The 25,470-nt window shown below is 39.5% G+C and overlaps 1 protein-coding gene and 1 long non-coding RNA gene across 3 annotated transcripts; one reads left to right on the forward strand and one right to left on the reverse strand.

The window, feature by feature from the left end:
• Nucleotides 1-11,269, forward strand: LOC140333194 (uncharacterized). 2 transcript variants are annotated; one of them, XR_011921302.1, is made up of 3 exons: nt 1-10,587; nt 10,803-10,889; nt 11,148-11,269. It is a non-coding gene; the product is annotated as an uncharacterized lncRNA (long non-coding RNA). The 2 variants fall into 2 exon arrangements; XR_011921303.1 differs by lacking the exon at nt 11,148-11,269 and adding an exon at nt 11,059-11,099.
• Nucleotides 11,270-25,470, reverse strand: LOC140333193 (alpha-sarcoglycan-like). The gene is made up of 10 exons (XM_072414694.1): nt 25,423-25,470; nt 24,226-24,348; nt 22,480-22,628; nt 22,329-22,401; nt 20,523-20,721; nt 17,370-17,529; nt 14,868-15,067; nt 14,624-14,650; nt 13,133-13,351; nt 11,270-12,108 (listed from the first exon to the last, which is right to left on the reverse strand). The coding sequence occupies exons 1-9, from the start codon at nt 25,451-25,453 to the stop codon at nt 13,162-13,164; spliced, it is 1,152 nt and encodes a 383-aa protein (XP_072270795.1). The 5' UTR covers nt 25,454-25,470; the 3' UTR covers nt 11,270-12,108; nt 13,133-13,161.

The following is a 25,470-nucleotide window of genomic DNA, read 5'->3' on the forward strand; positions in this document are numbered from 1 at the left end:
TAAGAAATGTGGCTCCTTTTCTCCAGCTGATCCCTTGCCTCCTTTCAGCTCCACACACAGCTCACAGAGCAGAGAGATTGCAGAAATCCCACGCAGCACAGTGTTGTGATAGCACATTCAGGGAGTGAGAGATATACTGAAATATTTCTTGTATGAGGGGAGATCGGAGTTGGGCAGTCAATGAAAGTTTAAAGAGGAACTAATGTTTTTATATGGATGAATGTCGTGTTTTTGTCGTGCACAGATTAGAATTGAGTAGCAATGCACTGGTGCAACATTGGCGGAGCATAAGGATGAAAAGGGACTAAAAAAATAGCGAGATGATCTGAGTTGTGTAACATTTTATGGAAGGCCTTTTTTTAAACATGCATCATCATTTTGGTTTTCAAACAGATATCCCTGGCTCCATTCTTATCTGCAGAAACAATTGCCGCTGAGAATCGTTCAGCTTGGGAACCCATGGCCAATATTGCACATGGCAGACCAATATGAAGACCTGGCCACTCACCAATCTCAAAGATGAGTATTTTTATCTGTATTTTATAATCTGTGCATTATACAGTAATTCATTTGCACCTATGTTCTGTAAGATGGTAAGTACCATCCCTCTGCATAATATACGGTAGCAGTTGCCCACTTGTGTACTGCTTGATGGTAAGTGCCCATCTCCTATACTGAACAGAAGTGGTTTTCTACTATGTACTGTAAGATAAGTACCTTCTGAGCATTATACAGTGATAATTGTTCACTCATGTACTGTTTAATGGTAAGTGCCCACTTGTACACTATACAGTGGTAAGTACCCTGCACTATGCATGATAGTAAATGCACTGTACAAAGGTACATGTTCACCCAGTACTCACCTGACATTAAATTATAACCTATGCACTGCATAGGAGTAATCACCTTCGCATTGAAGTAAGTGTTCACCTTGTGTACTGTACAAAGGTGTAAAGACTACCTATGCACTGCACACAGGTAAGTCTGCATTTTTCTTTTTTTTTTTGTGGACATTTATAGTTTGTCTTTTAAATCTTCTTGCTGTTTTTCTCTGAAATAAAACCTAAAATGTCTAGAATAATGAAGATTTTTTTATTAAGTTTATAAGATTTACTTATGCCTAGTAAGTGTTCAGTTCAGTACATAGCAGCCAGCTCCCCATATTATGCATCCCGGCTCCGGCACATAAGGGTGCATTCATCCAGCTGAGTGGAGGTGCAGAGTAAAAGTGTAATTCTATAAGGCAGGACAGTAGCTGAACACATTCCTAGGAAGGCCATGGTATAATGGGGCCATTGTACCCGGAACTCCTCCCCTGATCTCTGCTTATGAAGATGAGGACTCAACAACATTGACTAGTCAGTGCCAGCAAGGGGACTACAGGGAGAAGAGGAAGGGGGCTGCACGTTGGTCTGCCTAGACTCAGACATCCACAGGACCCTCTGCAGAAACTCACAACGTGAACACAGCGTACTGAGGATCCCAACCAGCAACAAGTGGGAATCCAGGGATCTATATTGGTTCTTTGAGGATTGCACCCTATTCAATAATGCGTCATTCTAGATACAAGGAGTGCTATGGATATATTGGCCACACCATGGCCACCGGACGGTGGTCACCTCTCACTATATCCTGATAATACACCTTATTGGAATCACTTTCACAAGTCATCCTGCTTCTGGTTGTAAACTCCTACTTCTATGTATGTAACATTGCTATCTGAGGCCTCAAATTCCAACTACTTTTCCCACAATGCTTTGAGCCATAAGTCCTCCCATCTTTATTTTACCAGCGGAAGTCATGCATTCCAACATTTAGAGCCTAGAAGAATTGTCGTGCAAGTGTATATATATTGTTTGCAATTTGGGAAATTGTATGATTGTAATGTACTTGGTTTATGAGATATCTTTGCAGTGTTGGGTTATGTGATGTATTTGACTAAGGTAATTACATTGTCATGGTGTGTTTAAAATGGTAAGTGTATCTTATGATTTTAGCAAAGGTTTTTATGTTCCAATACCCATACCGGGGCCCTGCCATTGAGGATCTTGCCTTATGAAAATGCCTGGCTGTCACTAAATTCCAGGGGCATTGATAATTTCGGAGGCACATCTGCAAGTCAGGGATTCGGGTTCCCCTGACTCTCTAACTTGAGCTTTTTCTAGGTTGGTGATGCAGAAGGTATTGAAGGATTAACCTTGTATTATATATAAAATTTTTAGCCCATAGCAATAATTTTGCACTATCCTCAGTGTTTAAAATGTGCTTGATCTGGGTTATTGCATATCATTCCTAATAAAATTCATCCAAATTAATGTATTTATTGATCTGATGGCAGTAAAATGAAATCTGAATTTGCCAGAGGTTATTGCATTTTCAGATCATCATTGTTCCTAAAAATGGTTAAATAAATGAACTTGTATTTTTTGAGAGTGGAAGGCATAACATTTACTAAGGGATAGCAAAGGCATGCTGGGAATTGGAATATCATAGTTTCACATTGTTGATCCAGTGAAATATTCAATGGTATTTGGTAAGCTATTTGTAAGCTCAACGTGACTCAGCTTTTGGTGTTTCTCATCCAGGGTTATGTGGAATCTTAGGGTTCCTCCTGAGGTTGTTAGGGGTTCCTTGATCAATGAGCAATTTCAGATCAGTTTAATCTATACCAATGATCTTTTTGGCTATCTTTTTCCTAATTGTCCTTAATGTACTGTGAGCTGTGGATATAGTAAATATAGCAGGGGTTCCCTGAAGACCGGAAAGCGAATTCAAGGGTTTGCCCATGTTATAAAGGTCGAGAAACACTGCTCTGTTGTAAGGCAGTGAATCTGATATTCACCAAACAATTTCTGGTAGAGAATCTTCCAGGGTGATATGTTTTCATGGGCTCCACCAGAGAATATCAGGTGCTTAATAAATTGACCCCCCACGTCTAATTTCATGTTTGTTTTGGGGTTATGCTGTTTCTTTCTTGATGATCGGTTTTCTAAACTTTTTTGCAAACCAAGAGTTAAAAAAGTGAGAACACTAATCCCAGAATGCACCAGCATGAAATTCAAAGCAGCCTGTTTATTTTGGAGAGCCACCATATGTGACCTTTATAAGGAAGTTTGCTTCATAAATATGCTTATTGTGAAACTTCACTGTGAATACATTGTCTAGCGAGAGAGAGAGCTGCTGTTAAATAAACAGAACGAATTACGAGAGAGGTAAATAGAGACTAAGAATTAACCATGAGAAGTAGGACACGGTAGAGAATGAGAGGGCAGAAAGGCCTCGGCAGAGTGAAAAGAGAAGACTAAAGGCAGACTATTCATAGAAGGGAGGGAAATTTAAGGGGCATTTAATAGACAAAAAGGAAATAGGGGGGCTGGCTGAACAGCTGGAAGGCGGTAGAGGAAGAACAGAGGAGAAAGAGAGAGAAGAGCTCTTTGGGGGGAACCTGCAGAGAGTGGGAGAAGAGAAGCTTTGAAAAGTTGGAGAAATAACTTAGGAGACGCAAGGACGAGTAAGGCTCCAGCATGACAAAGGTAAGTAAGGAGACTAAGGAGACTAAGGAGACACTTGGAATTGTCAGGGAGTCCCCAGGACTGGGAGGTTTTGGGGAGATATGGAGAACAGATATGCCCACAACAAGGGATGACTCTCGACATGGAAAAGTGACAAGGAGAAGGGAAAATCTTGGGAGAAAGAAAAAAAAATAATTTGGAGAAAAGGGAAATTCTGGAAAGTTAGGGAGGCTGTAGAGAGACATGGAGGTGATAAACGTTGAAGAGACGAGGAATAAAACAGTCAAATATTGACCTTTACAATATGGAGGAACCTTTTAAATACCTCTCAGGTCTTCAGGAGACCACTTTTATATTTACTATATCCACAGCCCTCAGTATATATGCTTGTTGGTCATTGGGAAGAATGTCTCTTACATTGCAGGCTGGTGGGAAGAATTCCACTCTTACAGATAGCCAAAAAAGATCAATGGTGTCACTTAAACTGACCTGAGAGGAGCAAATTTCTAATTGCTCCAAAAAAACCCCTAACATTCTCTGGAGGAACCCTGCTTGGTAAACACTGGTCTAGGGAGAGAAGCAAAGGGAGGTTCAGGGATGATAGGGTGAAGGGAGACGCTGGAGAAACAGGGTGAAGGTAGACTTTGAAAAGTAGAGTGGCCCTTAGAGACAACAATGAACACGCTAGGGGAACACTATTGAGAAACAGAGTAGTGAATAGGTATGAATATGATATGGGAGAGTCCCAGGGAGAAAACACAAGATATATGGTAATTAATAAAGCTGGAGAAATAGAGGAATGGGGGGAGTAAGGAGTCTGAATACAATTATAGAATACAGAATCAGAAGTAATGGGACTCCGTCGGTCACTCATTGTGCTCATGTGGTAGTAGAACATTGGCTGAATGTTTCAGCAGCTGAAAAAAACAGATGGCAACAGTGATCTAGAGAAACTGGGGGAAAAGATCTATTGAGAATTAATATAAAGGATCTTTTATAAGTCTACACTGAAACAGACATTCTTATAACATCCTCTCACCTCTTTCACCTAACACCAAACTATTTCATGTAATATCTTAAAACTTATTACAAATCGAAGTATGTGTTTTTTGTGTTAGACGCCAATACACTCCCTGGGGTTTAAAGTATTAATGTATTCTTTAAGTGGGTCTACACATTAGCATGAATGTAGTTTACCCCCAGGATTTAGGAGGTTTTACAGAGACCACTGAGTTGTACAGTGAATATCATGAAGGTTCATAGTTTATGTTTGTGATACGAGTGGGTTCTGTTAAGATGACAGCAATGGGAAAATACATGTAGGATGTTGGGAGAGGCTGGGAACAGGAGAAAGCAGCATAGACAGGAGGAGAGAGCAAGAATAACAGGAAGTATATAACAGAGGCATTGAAAGGGGCACAGATTGGGGTCCCCAGAAAGAACGCTTAAATGGAAAGCTTTAGATGTGCAGAAAGACACAGATTAGAGTCACAGAGGATTACAGAAATCTGAACGCTATACACAAACAAGGAACTTTGTAGATGGTTTGCAGGCATGTATAATAGAAATGGAATTCCAAGGCAGAATATAGGAATGCCACCGGTGCAGGACGCACTCATGATCCATCCTGCCAGGAGCTTCATACCCAACAAGGGACAACTAGACACATAACTGGACATCAGAAGAAAATATTGACTGATCCTGTAAGTCAGTATCAAGATGCTGTATCTAATGGCAATCAGTTCATTTCAGCTTGTTTAGAAGATGAATTTAAATTGCATGCATTTAACCGACAAATATGAAATATGGAAATATGAAATGAAAGAGAGAAACCACCAATCAGTTTATTGTGACAAGATGTAAGGATCTGTAAATTTGATGTATGCTAAGTGATTTGTTTATTTGTAGTTTTATTTATATCACCATATTGTATATTGTATAAAGGGTCAGCCTAATAGCCAGGAAGCTAGGTGGCACAATATTATTATAATGCACCTATATGGGGTTGTGTGGTTAAAATCTAAAAAGGGTAGGACAGATTGTAAGCTCTTAGGGGTCAGAGTCCGATATGCATTATGTAAAGTTTGAGCACTCATGAGAGGAGCCAAACTATGCAGCACTAAAAGGAAAGTATTAATGCGTGGTCATTGTACTGTACTAGCTAAATATATATGAAACAACCATGGCTGCAGTATAGATGTATCTTTAAAAACATGTAATACTTTTTAAATAATAAGCAAGCAGCGATTTTGCACAGATGTAAAGATCTGTCACTGAAGAGGGCACCAGTACAGGGTTTTCTATCTCTGGTCTACCCAATCACCGATGGGGGATTGTTTTTGGTTATGGTATAGACTTATAATATAAAATGAATGCTGCAAATCAGAAAGCAAAGTGTTGTGTAATGAGTGGTTGCCCCATTGTAAAAATATAATTACAAACTATATATATATATATATATATATATATATAGAGTTTAAACATAACATAATCATGTGTATTTATGGAGAAACAGTTTACAATTTCTTAAAAAAAAACAATATTGTATTTATATTTTAACATATTTGTATTTATTTTAATAATATTCTATGCATTATTAGTTAGCTAGAATGAACATCCATCTTACCCTTCTACATTCACTGTGTTCACATACAGTACCACCCATCTCCCCCTCCATATCCACTGTTTCCACTCAACATCAATCTCCCCCCTTACCTCAATTGTGTTTAGTCACCAACCTTGTACCCTTCCATTTACTCTGTATCCAGTCATCAACCATTCCCCGTCCCCCATTATTTTCTATACTTTTAGTGTATAAAGTCACCCAACTTCCCCGAATCCCCTTCACTGTGTCCACTAACCACCTAAAATCTTCTTCCACCACCACCCTATCCACCCACCAGTCAACTACCACTTTCACTTTAACTTGGTTTACTGACCCACCAAATCCCCCCATTGTACTCACACACCACCCAACTTTACCCTTCACCTCCACTGTGTCCACACGTCACTTACCTACTTCTTCCACCTCCGCTATGTCTACCTATCGCTCAATTACCTCTTACACTTCCACTTGGTTCACTTACCACTGAACTCTCCCAACTCTCCACTGTGTCACCACTCAACTACCTCCTTCACCACCCAACCACCCAACCACCCCTTCTCCTTCACTATGATCATGGATGCTGTGATAGAATATATTCCTAAATGGTTAGCAAGGTGGTGGAATGGCAACTTGTATCACCTAGGATGCAGAATATGGTGGACTGTGCTCCAGGGAAGTATGGTGAGGAAGATAGGTCTGCCTTTAGGAGTCAGAAGACTCCAAGGTTTGGGCTGTGGAAGAGATTACGTGAGTTTTCAGCCTGAACATCACTAGTCCACCATCCAGGATACCTGGCTTGTTATAAAAGGGCTGGAAAGTTGTGTTAGAGGTGCTTGTATTTGGAAATTTACAACTGGTAATGCTCTCTGTGAAAAGCACCTGGAGGATTTATCATATTAAGTATGATTTTTCTAGACTGAGCTAGGGCCTATTTCATGAACTATGAGTTATAGCTGGAATTATGTTCATTTGTATGTGATTGGACAAAATTCTGTTTGCTGCTGTTTACAAAATAAACATGGGACCACAAATCCCTCAAAGAGACTCTGTTGTATGGTGCCTTCCTGCCCGAATGTTACCATCTGAGCAATCCTCTTGCCAAGTGCATACAACTATCAGGATTTATTCATAGGATTACAGTACCGCACAACACCCCAAGGCCCCAACATTTGTAGTGATTTCATAATGATCATGTGATTTATTGAATAAACCCATATACAGGTTTCTTTGTTAGGCATCATACAGACGTTCATTAATTGTCACCTGATACATTTGTCTATGATCGCATCCAATGGCGGTTTTATGAACCATTTCTCAGTGGTCGGTTCTTTTTTAAAGGGGGAATGAGTGGAAGGCTCCCTGCTGGGGAGCTACAAAAGTTAAACAATACCATCATTAGTGTTAAGCAACGACGCAAATCGAAAAATGGTACTACGGGACGCCAAATTTTAAACATAAGTGATCATGAATGACAGACAAAAGTCTAGAGCTCCTGCAAGACTTTAGAATTCTTTTGAACATGAGCCCTTGTTCCACTTTTACACATTTCCTTCTATTTGTAACAGCTTTATATTTTTATCTAATAATATCTATGTACAGACACAATTGTTTGTTTCCATTGCCCCATGCTGCTTCTTCTTCAGAGGATTCTGCTGACTGGCAGCAGCTTTGTGTTGTATTCTTAAACAACCAACATTGTAACATCTGCTTGAGTATATAAATACATAGCCTAAAAGCATATCATTAGACAAGAAATAGAGAAGATTGTATTTGGAAAAAGCTGTAAAGAGATGCACAATAATGGCTTCTGTATAACTTGCAATCAAACCATTTGTGGGGTAAACCACCAATTCTAAAAAAAATATATGGCTAATGCATGGAGGGTGTATATTAAAAGCATGCATCGGACCAATAAAGTGTGGGGCCAAAGGAGAGTATGGAATCTAAGGAATTATATACCTGATAGCCTCATGCTTGGTAAGATTTCTTGCCCCTTCCTGTCTAAAAGCTTCAGATTGCAAAAGTCAAGTCAAGAATCTGGGCTAACCATCAAGGAATCCAGGTACAAGTGGAGGGTCTGAGCTACCCAAAAAGGGAGTCAGGTGGAGGAAAAGCTGGTGGACTGAACTGGCCACAGACTATCCATATGTAGGTTGTATCTATGTATGATTACAACTTAGGTCAACTGCCGCAACCATTATTGGCAGCCCAATGTTTACTGCTCAATTATTATAAATTTTACATTATTACAAGGAACAAGAGGGCACTCTTTGCGTCTGGAGGAAAAGAAGTTTAAGCTCTGGATAAGGAAGGGATTCTTTACTGTAAGGTCTGTGAAAATGTGGAATTGGCTCCCTCAGGAAGTAGTTTCAGCAACTACTATAGATTGCTTTAGGAAAAAGCTGGATGTTTCTAGAAGCACAGAATATAACTGGGTTTAAGGCTTTAAAGTAAAGATAACAGAGACTGTTGATTCAGGGAACATCCGATTGTCTCATGGAATCAGGAAGGAATTTTTTACCCTTGTTGAAGCAAATTGTACCAGGGTTATAGAAAATAAGTGAGGAGCTGGATCAGGCACAGGGGTGTTTCATTTACATATCAAACCTGATATTTGCACAGTTACATGCTAAGATATTAGGCTGTCATATGCCCCCACACTTATTTTTCTATTTCATCTGGATGGGGGTAAAGCCAGGAACTTCTCAGCACCCCCTCCTACCTTTACCGGATGGGGATTTTCCACCCAGGAGAGGCTATAGGCAGACAGGAAGGAGTGAGGACTATGTTTTATGAACTTTTTTGGGAGGACCTAGGACAGAGCTGTCTTGTTGTAGGGTCATAGGAAGATCTAGGAAATATATAATGACTTTTGTATATTCTAAAATCTTTAATATCTGCAATATATTATTTAATTAATGCTGGAATGTATATGTACTGAGGGTTTTCTTTCAGGTCAAGCTTTTCATTGGTGCTTGGGGAACTGTAAACATCTCTGTCATTTATATATTGCTAAATAACAACAATATAAACAATCATTTCTCTCCTTTTAACATTCCTCTGTTACCTGGGCATGTTTCATCCTGCACATCTTGAAGTTCTTCCAACACCTTCTTTACAATACAGGCCTCAACTCATTTTCTGTCCCTTCCTCCTTTTTTATTATTCCTCCTGGATCAGCAAGCAGTATGAATACACTTTGGCTTGGAAAAGACTCCCAGCCTGGAAAACATTGTAAATAAATAAATATCACCAATCAATATGAAGAGAAACAATTATGATTGTCTTGAAAGATAATCCAGTGTGGCAAATCACTATACGACTGAAAAACGATGATCACTGTTATATCCTATGGGGGAGAACACAGCATGGTGCCTCCCACTTGTCCTCCCCCTCTCCATAGAACTGAACAGAATGGTGTATACAGTGCTCATTCCTTCTAATGTCACTGGAAGTGATCACAAAAGATTATTTCCAGCAACAGTAATCAAGCATGTGTGCATAGCGTTAGTTTATTCCAAATTATTTCATTTTCCTTCCTTCTCCACTGACAGAACTTTGGCAGCTTCCCCTTTGCCAGTGAGTCTGGCTGATAGGAACCAGATGATCACTCTCCTCCCCTTTCCCCATTTCTAAGATGTTGCTTATAAACATTAAAAACAACTGTATCTTCTATGGCGTTAACCCTCAACGGGATCCCATTAGGGTAAATGTGTTTCCTAATTGAATTTTCCACCTGCAACTCAGAACAATTATTTATCCTGGATATGATTACAGGATGCATGTGTTACATAAGCCTAATAAATAGGTATAACCCCTTCTCTTCCACAATTGGTTCTACAGGGTGCTCCATTGATAGTAGTACGTAAAACAAAAAGGATGAATGGAAACCCGAACCCTGCAGGAAGTGTAATGTGCCATGACGTTATCTGTGAAGACATTGATCGCTGTGCCACCTTTAAGCCATCCATGGGGGAGTGTTGATTTTGGGTAAAGTGCGGTTAGTGTCCTAGGGGAAAGACTGTTAGATATCATTAGCTCTGCCTATTGTTTTGCATATCCATTGTGATGAATGAGTAGTAAGGTGGAAGGGGCAGGTTGGAAGAAGTTACTGCTGAAGTCACTAGTTTGGCTCGTTTGAGTTACACAATGTAGGGGTGCCAGCTGGAATATAATAAACCCAAACTAGCACCTTATAGTACTTTCAAAATTTGTGATTAAGCAGGGATTTATTGCCGAAAGGGACAAGGGATGTCTTTTTTGCAAGAAGCATTCTGATCACTTTATGGTTCTGTCAATGTGCAGTAGCCAGGATAACCGGCTATCGCGACTTCCCCTGCAGTTGCTGAGAATGAACTCCCGTGCACCTGCGCACATCATTTCATCATGGCCAATCCAGATGGCCGAAGGTCACAACTAGGAAGAGAAAAAGAAAGAGCACGGCAGCTCCCTGCACAAGAACAGGGACAGGTAAACATAGCGAGTTTAGTTCTACTTTAAAGTAATTGTTAATTTTCCAAAGTCGATGTAAACCCTAACAATGAACTTCTTAATTTGGTCTGGTAAATAGATCATTGAAGAGTTTTGTTATAGAGTGAAAAATGTATCTGGGTCCTTTAAAAAACCTGTGAGTTATCATTTCCTTCGCTCCTGCACTGTTACATTGTTTCCATTTCTCTCTTCAGGCTACAAAACCCCTGCCACCTATGTAATAGATAACAGAAGTCGGTGTATTGTAGTCCCATGAATGACAACCCTGTAGATATATCACAGTAAGTGAAACACCTTATGACAGGAAGTGTGCTATTGGGATGATCAGCAGGTGAAACTTGATTGTAATAAAGAAAACTAATACTCAAGAGCTGGTAAACTAAACAAATATGACATTTTAGTTCTTGTGTTTAGATAGTTGTCTAAAGAATGTGTTTTTTTATGTTTTAGGGACTTACAGCATTACCAAATCATTTGGATATGGAAAGAACTTTTGTGTTTAGATAGTTGTCTAAAGAATGTGTTTTTTTATGTTTTAGGGACTTACAGCATTACCAAATCATTTGGATATGGAAAGAACTTTAATGAATAATTAATTGGATATGGAAAGAACTTTAATGAATAATTAATGAATCGGGATAAAATAAAAACAAAAATCTGATTTTCTGGGTCATCAGTTTATTCTTTCCATTCTCTAACCGGAACTTGAGAACTGACAGTTATATATTGTATATAACATAAACCAATCCAAATATAAATACAGGTAATATTTTTTACTTAAAATTACAAGAAAATACTGGAGTATAAATCAAGGGCACAAAATGTGGTCATCACTCCAACATTCAAAACATTAATTATTAGAAATGACAATAAAATTAACTTCAGGAAATATATTCGTGGTGTGTTAATTTCAAAACACTTATAAAATCATATAAAATAATTTGTACTTTTGAGATGGGTCACTTGCTCTTAAATGATCTTTTGAGCATTATTGTTGGCCACCAATAGATGGTGCTGTGTCCTCATGTAAAGTGTGTAACAAACTCATGTCTCTTGTCCCAGTTTGTTACTTGGGGACACAGTTCCATCTACTGGTGTGACCCAAGTATACACTGGATTGTTTTCTTATAATGTTTTCTTATTAGTGAAAAAGATATGCAGTTATTAGGCACACTCACAAACCAGGAATTGTGCTATTTCCAGCCACAATTCAAGACAAAATGTACAATTTTCAGTTTAGGTACAGTTATCATTACATGTAAATCCTTACAGAGTTTAGAATTGTGAACTGAGTAAAGTAAACTGAAGTGGAAGAAGTTCATAATCAATGAGAACTTTATGAACTGGAAAATGACAGAACTTTGTTTACTGAAGAGCATATTATCATAAGATTACACTGCACATTGCAAAGGATTTTCAATTTATATATCAGCCTTGTCAATACACTGCTACAAATCGTCACTGATTACTGCTTCCTGGGGACATTCACAACTCTTCCTTCTGAAAAAGAAACCATAATTACTATAGAGGAATACATGACTATGCAAGAATAGAAAGAAAAGGTTTTAATTGGAGTCCATCTATAATCTATAATCCCATTCACATTATGCGTATCACACAAAACAATCTAATGGAAAACTTCTGCCTTGTGCATTGCTATGTGATACAGTTCATCTGTGCTGCCTGCCCAAGGGAATGTAGGCTGCCATGGCTGATCCCTACTTTTAAAATCACTGAGTGCCTGTCTGTCAGGATGATTCTAAGATTTTAAAACTCCCTGAACTAGGAGAAGCACAGCCAGTTTATGTGTTTTTCTCTATACTCTATAACAGGGGTCCTCAATCCCTGGTCCACTAGGGTGGGCCGCGGCTGTCTGACAGCTAGGCTACATGAGCACAGGGACCAGCAGTCCCCAACCTGTGGTTCAGTGACCCCCCTTGGGGAGCAGCACTGGCCGCGGACCATGTCTCCCGTACGGATCTCAGGCTCAGGAGGGTGGGCGACTTGTGTCTGGATACAACCCATCCACTCTCCCATCGCAGGCTCAGACTTGTGTTGGGAGAGTGGATGGGTTCTGGCATCATGACATCACTTTGGGGGAAGTTTCTTCCCCTTTGAGTGACACACGGCTCCCCTTGCATGCACGGTCCGGAGTCCATAAATTTAGGGGTCTGTGATGTCCAAAAGGGGGCCACAGGTCTATAAAGCTGAACTCTAGGCAGATGCCTTCCATCCCCTATTTAATGTACAGCACTGCGTATTATGTTGGCGCTATATAAATCCTGTTTAATATTAATCTCTTGTTGGTGTATATTGATTATATTATGGATATGATGAATGAACTGGTGAATGATGAAAGGAAATAGAATTGCAAACTGGGGAAATAAAATTGCAAAATTGGACAATGAAGTTAAAAAATAATTTATTAAAAATACCATCACAATGTCTGTGTAGCTTGTAACAAGTAGTTTAGAAGGAATGCACATTTCCCACCTAATGACATATATATTCAGCGGCTACATACCTAATAGTGTGGTGATCAGGTGAGTTCCTTTACTGCTGAGATAGGATAAGGGGCACACGGGCACTGTCACTCGCCAGCTCCATGGGGGATGTCCTCTGACCAGTGCGAGTATTAAACATGGGCAATGTGGAGAGTGGTCGTGGAACTTCTCTGCTGGCAGCCATTCTCCGAAGTTCTTCAGTGTTGGAGAAGATGGACTGCTGGTGAATTAATTGGAGCCTGTAGGACAAACAAAACGGGAACTATTATGGAAAATGGGTTTGAACTTTTCCTGCAAATGTTTAGCAAATATGTACTCTCTGTTTAATTCTTTTTAGAGTTTGTATTACATATATAAGCAGAGTACAAACTCTCCAAAGTTTTGAATAGGAAGGATTATTTGGACAAGCAAGCCCAATGAAGAAGATCCTAACAAGAAACCATACGGCACTGATTAAATATTCCTGGAATGAGGACAAAATACCCCAAGAATTCTCTACTGTCAGGTACTGATATCAACATTCGATGTAAGGTCATAAAGAAAGAATATTGACAATGCGCTTTGATTGGTGCAGAAGCAGCCAATCGCTAGGCCTGAGATCTATCGGGAGTTCCTGGGGGGTGGGTCCTTAGCCCTGTACTTCTGTAACCACACTGACTTAGAGGTTACACCGGGCTTTTTGAAAGTTGTGTACAGTAGCAAATGGAAGCAGCTTAAGGTTGGAAGGGCCGTTACCCTACTCTTCATGTAGAGGCCAACTTTCTGTGATACAGGCATTGACTCTCCCTGGGATCTACAGAGGGCAGAGCTCAGAAATAGGGAATAGTGACTCCTATTGGAAGGGCAGAGACAGAGAATACTGACTGTTATTAAAAACTACAGAGGAAAATGGGTTATTAAAAGCACAGGGAATGTGGACTTATATTGGAAGTTACAGAAGGCAGAGCACATATATAAGGAATATTGCCCCTTATTGGGAGCTACAGAGGGCAGAATCAGACATAGGTAGAACTGACTCCTATCAGAAGCTACAGAGGGCAGAGATAAGTGAATTCTGACTCTTATTAGGAGCTATAGGGTGCAGAGGTCAGGGACAGAGAATACTTACTCCTAATTGAAGCAGAGCTCAAATAATTATTTCTAGAGCTTATATTGAAGCCTATTTAGAATATGATCATAATGATAGCCATATGGTGGACATAATGATTTGGACTTTAGACTTGGAGAGCAAAGTTAAAAGATTCCCACTGACCTCTCCTTTTGATAACTACATGGATGTTATGTTGGCACTCTGACATCAATATTGGGAAGGGTATATATTAGGGATTTGGTATGTGCGGGGCACTGACCCATCAACAGAACCAGTGACTGTAGTTCGCTACAGATTTGGGAAGGGCTGAACTTTGGCATATAAAAGCTATAACTTCTGAGAATTATATATGGAGTAAACACTATACCGGTACAACTAGCACATGCCATGTAAAAGAAAACACACAACCACCAGAACTTACTCAGATGTGTTGGAATCTCTCTTCTCTCTAAAAGTAAAAACATAAAAAATGATGATCCTTATTGGTACTTTAAGAATCAATGTCCTAAATGTTCAGGTCTTAAAATACAGAAATGCAAACTTATTCATTCAAAAGCAGAGAAAACAAGACCATCAACCTGTATCAATTACCAGAATGCTAGGCACAATGGCCATGGTAGAAAATCAGAATTTGCATTGCTGGGTTAGCGTGAGCAAATACTTACACCCCCTCCCTACGGCAGCACATGATGTAGGAGAGCAGCAAACATAGCAGCAGAGCAATGAGGGCTGGAAGTAAAATGGTGAGCAGGTAATCTGGGAGGTAATTGATTTCTTCTAGGGTGTCAGGAGGTGGATAAAATTTTCCATCAAATTCCAGGGCCTCGTAGCTCGGAGGAGTGGGAGACGGCTCCAATTCATCAACCTGAAATGAGTTGGGTTGAGTTTTTTGGGGAAAAAGTCATCATACAAGAGCATGGCACCTACATAACTATTTGTTTCATTAAAGGGATGAGAATGTGGAAGCTGCTATAATTGATATGGAGGGTACAAGGGTATTGACCCTAAATTAAGCTATAAAAAAATAAATAAGAAAAATATTCAGACTTCCTAGCCCCTGGTACACAGATCACTGTGCTCAAGTTCTTTGGCAGCTCCCATATTTGTATCATGATAGGTTCTCTTTACAACTGCCAACGTTCAAAGTCTTTTTTTTAGCTTAGAGTATTAAAAAAGCTTCAAAAAGTTCTATAATTAACCAGGGGGTAAATAGCAAAGTGTCATCTTACTTTAGTCGGCTGGGTCCTATTTTTGAAAGTTGAACTTTGAGTAACTGCACAAGGCTGCAGTATATTTCTAACCGGTTGCAATATTCAGCAACAATGTCATTATTCAGAAAAGTTGACTTTTTTAAAGTTGTCCCAGGCTGGGATAAGTTTATTAGAGAACCCTTTCCCCACTCTCCTCTTGTCCAGTGATTTATTTTCAGCATTGTAGCCAGGTGCAGCAGATATTTATGAACATTTGAATGTGTTATTTGTTAGCATGACATAGGAGGAAAAGTTCATCTTGCCACCCCCCATCACCCCAATTGGTAGATCATGCTTTTATATCTGCTGGCAGACATGACATCTGGTGTCCACCATTCAACATTTATAGTAAACGTCCTGTATAGTCCATTAATGATGTGGAGTTCCAAATCTTACTTTTCTTCTCACTGCCTAACAGGTCAATATTTTATATGCCAGTAATGAGATCTGGCACCATGAGTGTTTACCATGGGCTTTTAAAAACAATAAAAATGAAGCCCCTTTACCTTATCATGGACCCTAAACATGCCCTAATCCCTAGTATAGGTCTTAGACTCTTAGACCCTTAACATATACCTAAACATGGAGGTCCTAAATAATAAGTTCTAATTATATATGATTGCATTTATATAAGTTTTCCATACAAATCTGAACTTGTAATAATTCATTTTATTGCAAACCATTTTACTGTATGTAAATACTTCTTGTGGACTGCTGCAAATCCAGCTTTCGCCACTAGATGTCCCCACCCCACAGACATTTATATGCAAAGCTCCAGCCAGCATAGACACAATGGAAAAATTGATACATGCTCTGTACCACGTGACTTCCCAATGAACAAAGAAGATTGCTACATTATTAATTCTGAATAATCTTCATATTGAAGGTAATTCTTCTGAATGCAAGGAATAAAGAAAAGCTGGAAAATACTTGTCATTTACTCCAATGCAAGGTGGTGATTCTGCCTAATATATGGAACCTATGCCCTCTGCGCCTATTCATACAGAAAGTGTAATAATATTAAATGTATTAATAATAAATCTGATCTGATCTATGTTTGGCATTGATAGAATGTTTTATACAGCAAATAATTTTAGATTTGTTTTTTACCAGGAAATCCTACCTATAACAGAACTTCCTGTTGCGGGCTGACAACACTAAGCCAATGCGTCAAAATAATCATCAGCGTTGTCACACTCCTATGCAAGCTCCTTCATTTAGATATTGAGCAGCTAATCTGATGGGGCAGCCCAATGGCCACACACAACTTTCAAAAATCCCAGCACTCCCTCATTTTGCTTTGGAGCCACCTTTACCCGGGTCAGTACTACTGAATTGAGATCCTGGACCCTGTTGTTTAAGGAGGGTCTGGGGCCCCCCTGTGCAGTGGCACGCTTTGCCCCCTCCCTATGCCCGCCACTGCCCAGTAAGGGGTTATTGTACCATGTTACAGATGAATAGAGAATGAATAGTAAAGAATAAGATATCATAAATCTCAGATGTAACTTGTCAGTCTTTGAAAGAAAGTAAGAAAGAATGCAAAGTTTACACCCACCTTGGTAAGGAATGAAAATTTATAAACACAACACAAACTTAAATAAGTTTTTTTATATATCCTTAGATATATACAAGCAGTTAAAAAAAACTTAGGACAACAAATTTGAAAGTCTGCAGCTGCAAATGATTTTAATCCCCTAACATAATTGTTTGTGCATTGTTCGGTGACCAATTATAGCTTGATCCGTTACATATTGTGCAATGGAACTTGCATCCTTTGGCAGCATGAATCAAAATAATTTTATATTAGCAAAGCCAAAGTGTGCAGATGGTAACTGCTATGAAGCTGGTGAACCATTGCCTGATCATTGGTACTTATGCCACCTGGTGTTCATATCTGGTAGTGCGCCTCTTACTTACCAAGCTCACATTGCACCAGTCAATGACAAAGTCATTTGGTAACATTTCTGGGCACAGCGGTGGCTTCTGGCCTTGCCGGCACTGCCGTCGGATCTGAAGATTCTGGGTGTCATAAAAGCACTCCGGAAAAGGGACGACAGATCCCACCTTTATAAAGACCCTGGAAAGTAAAGGAAGAAAAGAGGTAATTTGTACAAGGGGTATAGTATTTTTTAGGATCTGTTTACAGAACAGTGAATCATTCAATGAAACATTCCCTGGTGGAGAATCAATTATAGCTTTTGAAGAACATGGACCTGGAAGATTCTCCACCATGGAATTCTTTAGTAAATGTTAGATTCACTGCTTTAGAAATAGACGCCTAGCTTTCTCACCTTAGGATAGACACATAAAACTCTTCGGATCAGCAGTTGAAAATAAAGCAATGTAAATCAACCAGGTAAGGGCCTCACTTACTGGAGGAGAGGTCACAGAGATAACCTCATCAGTGAGCTGCTGCTCCTTCACTACCAGTCATTGTCTGGATTAGTGGTGGTCGGATAACTCAGAATGGAGTTGATTAGTGGTGGTTGGATAGCTTCGATCAGAGACGACTAGTGGTGGTTGGACAGTTCCAATTGGAGTCAACTAGTGGTGGTTGGATAGCTCCAACTGGAGTCAACCCGTGGTGGTCTAATAGCCCCAATTGAAGTCAACTAGTGGTGGTTGGATATCTCCATTTGGAGTCAACTAGTGGTGGTAGGATATCTTCAATTGGCTTCAACTAGTATTGGTCTGATAGTTTTAATTGGAGCTGTCTTGTGGTGGGTAGATAGCTCCAATTGTACTGGACTAGTGGCGGTTGGATAGCTATTATCAAAGTTGACTAGTAGTGGCTGGATAGCTCTAATCAGAAGTGTCTAGGGGTGGATGGATACCTCTGATCAGAGTTGATCAGTGGTGGTCTGATAGCGGGGATGGGAGTTATTCCAACCTCAGATCAGAACTCAGAATCTGAGCAATCCAAACTCCAATCCAACACTACTATACTTGTCATAGGTGACTGAATCAGCTGAGCCCTGCAATACTTGTCATCCATAGATATAGTAGAGCTTAGCCAGTCCATATAAATATGCAAAATACGAATTCCAAGAATTTTTTAATTTGATCCTAATCGGAATTTTGGTGTTCTGAGCACCTCCAATCTGGACCAAGCTCTATTGCTTAATGGGGTAATATGCAATTTAATTGTAAAATCAGACCGTTGTATATTATCTAGCATTGGTGCTAAAAAATCTAGCTGAACAGAATGAAGGGTGCTTGGATAAGAATGCTGGCTGAAGAGATTGAAGGGTTTGGGGCTATCGCCATACATATATATATATATATATATATATATATATTAGATGTTTGCCTTCACCTTAGAGATTGCATCCCTGACCTCAGATGTTCTCCAACTCTTTTGCAGCTACGGTAACAGACATTATAAGAGGTTATTAGAGCAGGAGGATGCATCAGATTTAATCCTTACATCAACAACATCTGTGCAGCATTAATGATTTTCTGTTTCCAGCAACTAATCCTCTGCTGTATTTACCACCAGTTACCTCTATAAAGGGAACCTTCCCATAATTCTGTACGGGAGACTATACGCTTACTTTACATTGGAATCCAATGTAGGAACCCTTGATCTGTTGTTCTAGCAAATGTCATTATATAAAACAACAAAAGTAATAAAATTTAAATTTTGGCTATAATAGATAAGCTGAACAGCAGGTGAGTAGCACAGGGAGCCAATCAGCTGTCACGTGATAACAAAAAGCATGCTGATTGGAAGAGAAGGAATCTGGTTGAGGACAGCCGTGGCTGCTTTCTATAAGTATGGAAAAGCTAACAGTAGGACATTAAATACTTCTGTTTTGATGCACTTACAATGCATTCAGTTGATTTTAACTGGGCGTTTAATTGGGTTTTAATCAGTGTTGAATATCTAAGTATTTATAATGTGTTGCTGCCAAGTTCCAGGCTTTTCTCAGTGCCTTGTGGTATTGAAGCCTCAGATTCAAGGTCACTCAGAAGATAAGCGAGAATAAGGAACTGGCAAAAAAAAAGTATTCGGTGGAAAAATGGAAATTAGAGGCAACAGCACATAGAATGTTTTTATCTAAAGGAAACTTGTATGGAGAGAATATGGAGATTACCATTGCTCACCTTCTTCAGTTGTTTTTGACTACAGTACATTATTAGTCAGTGAATCAGAAAAAAAACAGGAAAAAAAATAAAGTCTCTATGTTTCAGGCCAGTGCCTTAGGAAGGGGTAAAACCATTGGATCAGTTTGGCCAGTCCACTGGTATTTTCTGAGAGTTCAGTAACAGCAGCCAGAATATTGTCACAGTACAGATTCCCTTTAAATCAATGAGAATCTCTAATAGAGTGGACATTTATTTGACAAGACCTTATCAATGAGGTTTCTATGAAATTCGAGGGCTCTTTTAAAGCAGCCTTTCTCAACCTTTTTACCCCAAAGGAACCTTTACTAAAGGGTGTGTGGGAAGAGTGAGTAAAGTGCCACCTTTCTAAACAGCTAAAAGTTCACTGGTGACATTCTACTGCCAAATAGACCACCATAGGAGGTCAATCAGCTAAAGCTTAATGAACCCCTAACAGTCACTGAAAGAACCCTCAGAGAACCCGCTGAGATTAGCTGACTAGAGCCTGCTGGGGGTTCCTCAAACTGTAGCTGATTGACCTCCTTTTTGATAATTCTTGGGCCAACACCACTTGGCAGAACCAGTTGCATGACTCTAATGATGTTCCTAGTTGTCTATTAGGGTGTATTAGCGACCACTGTAAGGGAGGAATTCTTTTCATTGGTAACCAAATTAAAAGGCTTTTTCCCCTCAACCCCCACGCCCAATAAATTGGTTTTAGCAGGTTCCCCAAGACCTGAAAATTATACTTAGTATTCCTTGGGACCAAAAATATTTTCAAAGGTTCCTCAAGGCTCAAGGCTGATGTAGAATGTCAAAGCAAACAGCGACCTAAATCATTTAGATATACTGGTTTCATTTTAATACCTCTTGTGTTTTTTTTAAAACCTAGTACTGTAAAATATATTTAAGGGCAAAAACAAAATGATGAGATATCACAAGTAGACAAAAGTATATAGATACCCCTCTTTAAGTCCTGGAAGTGGTAGCGGTACTCTTCCTCCTTTGTCCAGTGCCGATGTTATATTAATAATTGACAGCCTCTGGGTGTTCCAGACTGCCTGTAAAGGGACCTGAAAATTGTGCTGAGCCTCTGGGGGCAACAACTCTTCCACGTCCATGTTCTCAACCAAAAACTCTGCTCGATACGGGGGTGGCACATCTACAAACACAAAATTTTGGTGGAAATTACATAAATGCGATACCGCAAAAGATAATCTGGATCAGTCATGATATTTTCAAGCTAAAAAAACTCTTAGTACCTTGACATGGAAAATCTGGCACCTGGCAAAATCTCCGACCTGTCTAGTGTGAGATGGCATGACCACTGGGCCACCAAAACCTAATCCTAATAAAGAATACTCATAGTGACATCTTGTTGGTCTAGACAGTCAAGGGACTCTGTTTCAAAAACTTATTTTAAATCCTGAATTTAGACAAAATTTCATCCCAACACCTGACCTTTAACATCACCCAATGTTACCCAATCTTACCATTTATCCTTATCCTTAAAGCTTCCCCTAAACAGACCTAAACACTCAATCTTTTACCTAACTATGACCTAACCTGACCATATAGGTGGCCATACGCTGCACCTGGATGCATGACCAATAATAAGGATGAAAAACTCCTTGATATTGGTTACTGACTTGCACCCATGGCAAGTCTCCCTTACAACCATCACTGGATAATCAGTCTTATGGCGTTTACACAAACCCAAGGTACTAAAAGATTGTTGGGGAGCCCTCTTGGTTGGCAACACAGCTCATTGATCCAATAAAGAATGGGCATTCCCAATCAATGTTATTTTAATATAACGATTACATTTCGATTGAGAATGTCACATTTTTTTTTTTTTGTTAATATTATATTTGTTGTTTTATCAATTATAATGTCTAAGTTATTACAATTGTTGTATAATGTAAGTAACCTTAAAAGCCTGATTTTTGCTCATACAGAGCTTATGCAAGCAAACAAAATATTTCCCTAATTGTAGATCTATCATTTACCTATACTTACCTTGCCTTTGCCTGGCTACTTGGATACCCAGCATTGTCACATGGGAACTGGGTGGGAGTCCTCAGTCTCGTATAGACTCTAAGTCAATACTTTCCCAGGGTTTATTCACTTGGCTCCTGCTGTCCAAATGGACCAAAAGGAAAGCCATGATGACAACAATTTCCCCTTTATACTCTGAAGACCAAACAATGGGCCTTGTAGAGTATGCAAAATTCTGTACTCCTCCAGGGAATGGGGGCTGGACCATAAGAATCTCCATAAGTACCTGTTTAATTAAATAGCAGACCAACCCTCTATCTATACTTACCTTGCCTTCACTTGGCTACTTGGATAGCTAGCAGTCACATGAGAACTGGTTGAGAGTCCTCAGTCTCGTATAGACTCCAGGTCAATACTTACCCAGAATTCACTCACTTTGCTCCTGCTGTCCAAATGGACCAACAGGAAAGCAGAAGAAAATATGAGCAGCTAATTTTTTCACTATTAAAGTGAACGTGTTGGCTTGCCCAGCACAGACACTTTAATTTTACACATTATCTAAACCCAAAAATGAACCCCTGACACAAAACTGTAATTCTAAAATCAAATTCCTAAATACCTTAAACTTAACGTGAAACCCAGAGAATATATAACAACAAAAACAACCATAGCAATGTATAGTGTACGTTGTATCATGTCATGTTAAAGTATGCTTTAGCTGGGAATACCCCAATTTTATATGGTACTGTTGGCTTACCAAGGGCCGCTTACCTTCTGTGGAACGGATATGGAAAATGATCTTTTCCCGAAGCATTTCATATGTGTTTCTGTTATATACAGTGATCTAATAAAAAACATACAGAAATTATTAAATTGAGAAGACAGATTGAGAAATGGAAGTGATTCTGCAATATACACATACTTCTATGACGTGTTTCCCTGGTTTGGTCGGGGAGCCGTACAAATATCCACTGTGCCATGGGGAGCGCTGGGTATAACGTAGCCATCCGGGCAGGTCAGGAAATCCTTCCAAATTAGCACGGAAAGTAATAGGCTGAGTTCTCTCATTACCTGCATATGGGGAACACATTAGGGGGTAGAAGTCGAATATCAAGCTAATATTTTTTTTTGGTGCATATATAAATCTGCGAGGTATAATTTCAACCTGAGTAGAGATTTTGTAATTACATTCAATCAAAGGACAAGTTAAAAAAATAGGGAAAGCTAATAAGGGAAATGTTATGCAAGGGTACATTTTATGGTATTTAATGTTAGTAAATGATTACAGTTTATGATGTAACAGTTTCTGGATTCATTTTCTAAAATGCACTGATAGTTCTCCAAAGCCCTGCTGGCATCACGTGGGCTGACATCAGGAGCCTGTCAGCTTTCACTTAGTATTTGGCTTAGGAAGATGTCTGGCATGCTTTCAATGTTATTCATGAATAGTTTGGGGCCGTTATCTCCTTGTATAACAAGAGAACAAGGGTAGATTGAGTAGGCCCTAAGTTACAAAGCTAAATACATCTAACCACCTTAACTGTGGGTGGCTATGGGAGTGTGGGTGGTAAAAAGAGGGCACCTAATATAACCAAATGACAATCAAGTAAAGGATGGCTGGTACAGAGTATGGAGTGTCCTGCTGTTCCACATATTGGTGTAGATGACACAGATATTCATAGAGAGAGCACCATTATGTTTCCAGAACTATTTGTAGCCTCAAACTCTTCCAGGGACATGGTCAAAGAGATATACCGAGGGAACAAGGCCAGCAGTATTCTGCAGGTTCTCTCAAGATGACTAGGCCACCAACTGTCTATATACAGGTATCTCCTTGAGAAACAGGCCACTTCTTGACCACCATAAAGTAAATGTCCCATGTCCTTTTCAACTCTATACCCAACTCCTGGAGCCTGTACAGGCCCCTTTTACATATCCTCATGGGATGGCCCCACATCATCTCACACCCATACCAAATAGGTGAATGTACACACCAAGTGCAGTAGCATAATTCATTTCTTCTAAGACATCAGATCGGAGTTCAATACAGTACTTCAATGATGGTACCTTTTGCTTCCCTTGATTAAGGCAGAACTCTGACATGATTACAACAACTTCCCCTTTTTACTCTGGAGACCAACTAATGGGCCTTATAGAGTATGGCAACATACTGCACTCCACCAGGAAATGGGGCTAGGTCAAAAGGAGCAGTTCTTCCGCAGTACGAAGAGAAGGTATTGCCTTTCCTTTTACTTCTCTAATGACTGAATGTCTTTCTTATCCACTTTTCTTGGTATCACACCCTGGAGGACTTAGTGTACAGTTATGGGGTATGACCCAATAATTGACCCTGTTCACATTTAGGAAATTAGGTGTACCATTGTCCAAAGCTGGTATCACTAAAATTCACACAAAATCTCCACCAAACAAGCATTCATGCCAAAACCAATTGGAACCAGAACCTGACCATGTATGATGGCTTTAAAGAATATCAGAACTAAAGGTATATTTTATGATGTTTTGATTGGAGCTGAAAATAAGTGATTGTCTCTTCTTGAGTTTCGTTCCATGCAGCTTCCCCTTAATTATCTTGGAAAATATACACAAATGGAGTTATACTATTCTAGAAATACATTTGAAGTGAATGAGTATCACACTGTGCACTCACCTGATTTATTCAGGAATTGTTGCTGGTAATCCTCAACATCTAGTTTGTGTACAAAAAGGGCGCCCACTTTGGGGTAGACATTCTGATCACATAGGCCTCCAACCAAACACAGCCAGACAAATACTGAATAGAAAAAAGAATAATGGCAATTAAAAAATGGTGCTAAATTATAGACGAACGCCATTAAAACTGAAATCTAAACATCTATGCTCACTATTCCAATGCATATATGTCAATGCAAATCATTACCACCTAAGAGTTTAATTGACCATCAAAATGGATCAGATTGAAAAGTGAAAAAATGCAATTATATCAACAGTGAGTGTTTTTTTTGAGCTGAGCAATCTGATCCCATTTCCTTGCAGAAAATAAAATTTCGTATGTTTCCAGTGGCACTCTCAACGGGCCCTCTGCAGCCCCAGGGGCCCTGGTGCAGCTACACTTCGTGCATTGCCTAAAGTTCTGCCACAGTAATTTGCTACATATGAGTCAAACAGCAGCTGATTGGATGACACATACACACATTTACATGAATTAGTTCCCTCCTGCTATGCTGCAGTGCCATATGCAAAGAAGCTTACAATCCACCAGCAACATTTACACAAACCCATGATATTCCCCATGCAGATTGCATTTATAATTGATTCAAACCATAAAAAGGTTCTCCTACAGATACTTATAAATATACACACTCACCCACACACACACAGCTATGTATTTATATCTCTGGTATATATATAGACCTGAACTGTCAAATCTCAAACGCAGGGGGGAAATTACTGAAATAAAGAATAGATATAGATAGTAGAGTGGGGGAAAGGGGCGAAGAGAAAGCGGAAAGAAGAAGAGGAAGAAGAAGGGAGAAATTTAGAAATAGAAGACTAAGAAGGGAAAGAAGGAGAAATGAAAGAGAAAGAGGAAAAAGAAAACTAAGAAGGGAAGGAGAGAGAGAAGGAAAGAAAGAGAGAGAGAGAAAGGGAGCACTAAGTATTGAAGAAGAGGACAAGTAGACATTGTGAGTAGTCAGGAGTGTATAAGAGACAGACAAACAGAATCATAAGAAGGGCATTTTGCAGAAGAATGAAGGAAAGAGTACAGAGGGGGCATTGGGAGTCATGCCCACATAGAAGGGTAAAGGGACATGCGGATGGGGGCACCATGCACACAAACGTATACAAACACTTAGTCGTCCCATGCCTGATATAAGAGCTACTCTCCCAGAAGCCATATCTGCTGTGACTGCTG

This window comes from Pyxicephalus adspersus, chromosome 6 (genome assembly GCF_032062135.1).
Source record: "Pyxicephalus adspersus chromosome 6, UCB_Pads_2.0, whole genome shotgun sequence".
Classification (NCBI taxonomy): domain Eukaryota; kingdom Metazoa; phylum Chordata; class Amphibia; order Anura; family Pyxicephalidae; genus Pyxicephalus; species Pyxicephalus adspersus.

Coding starts and splice junctions, on each gene's coding strand:
- LOC140333193 (XM_072414694.1), bottom strand. CDS start 25,453: ATGGCTTCTGGGAGAGTAGCTCTTATATCAG. Junction 24,349..25,422: donor GAGAGTAGCTCTTATATCAG/GCATGGGACGAC, acceptor TTTTCTATTCAG/TATTTGTCTGGCTGTGTTTG. Junction 22,402..22,479: donor CAGGGAAACACGTCATAGAA/GTATGTGTATAT, acceptor GTTTTTTATTAG/ATCACTGTATATAACAGAAA.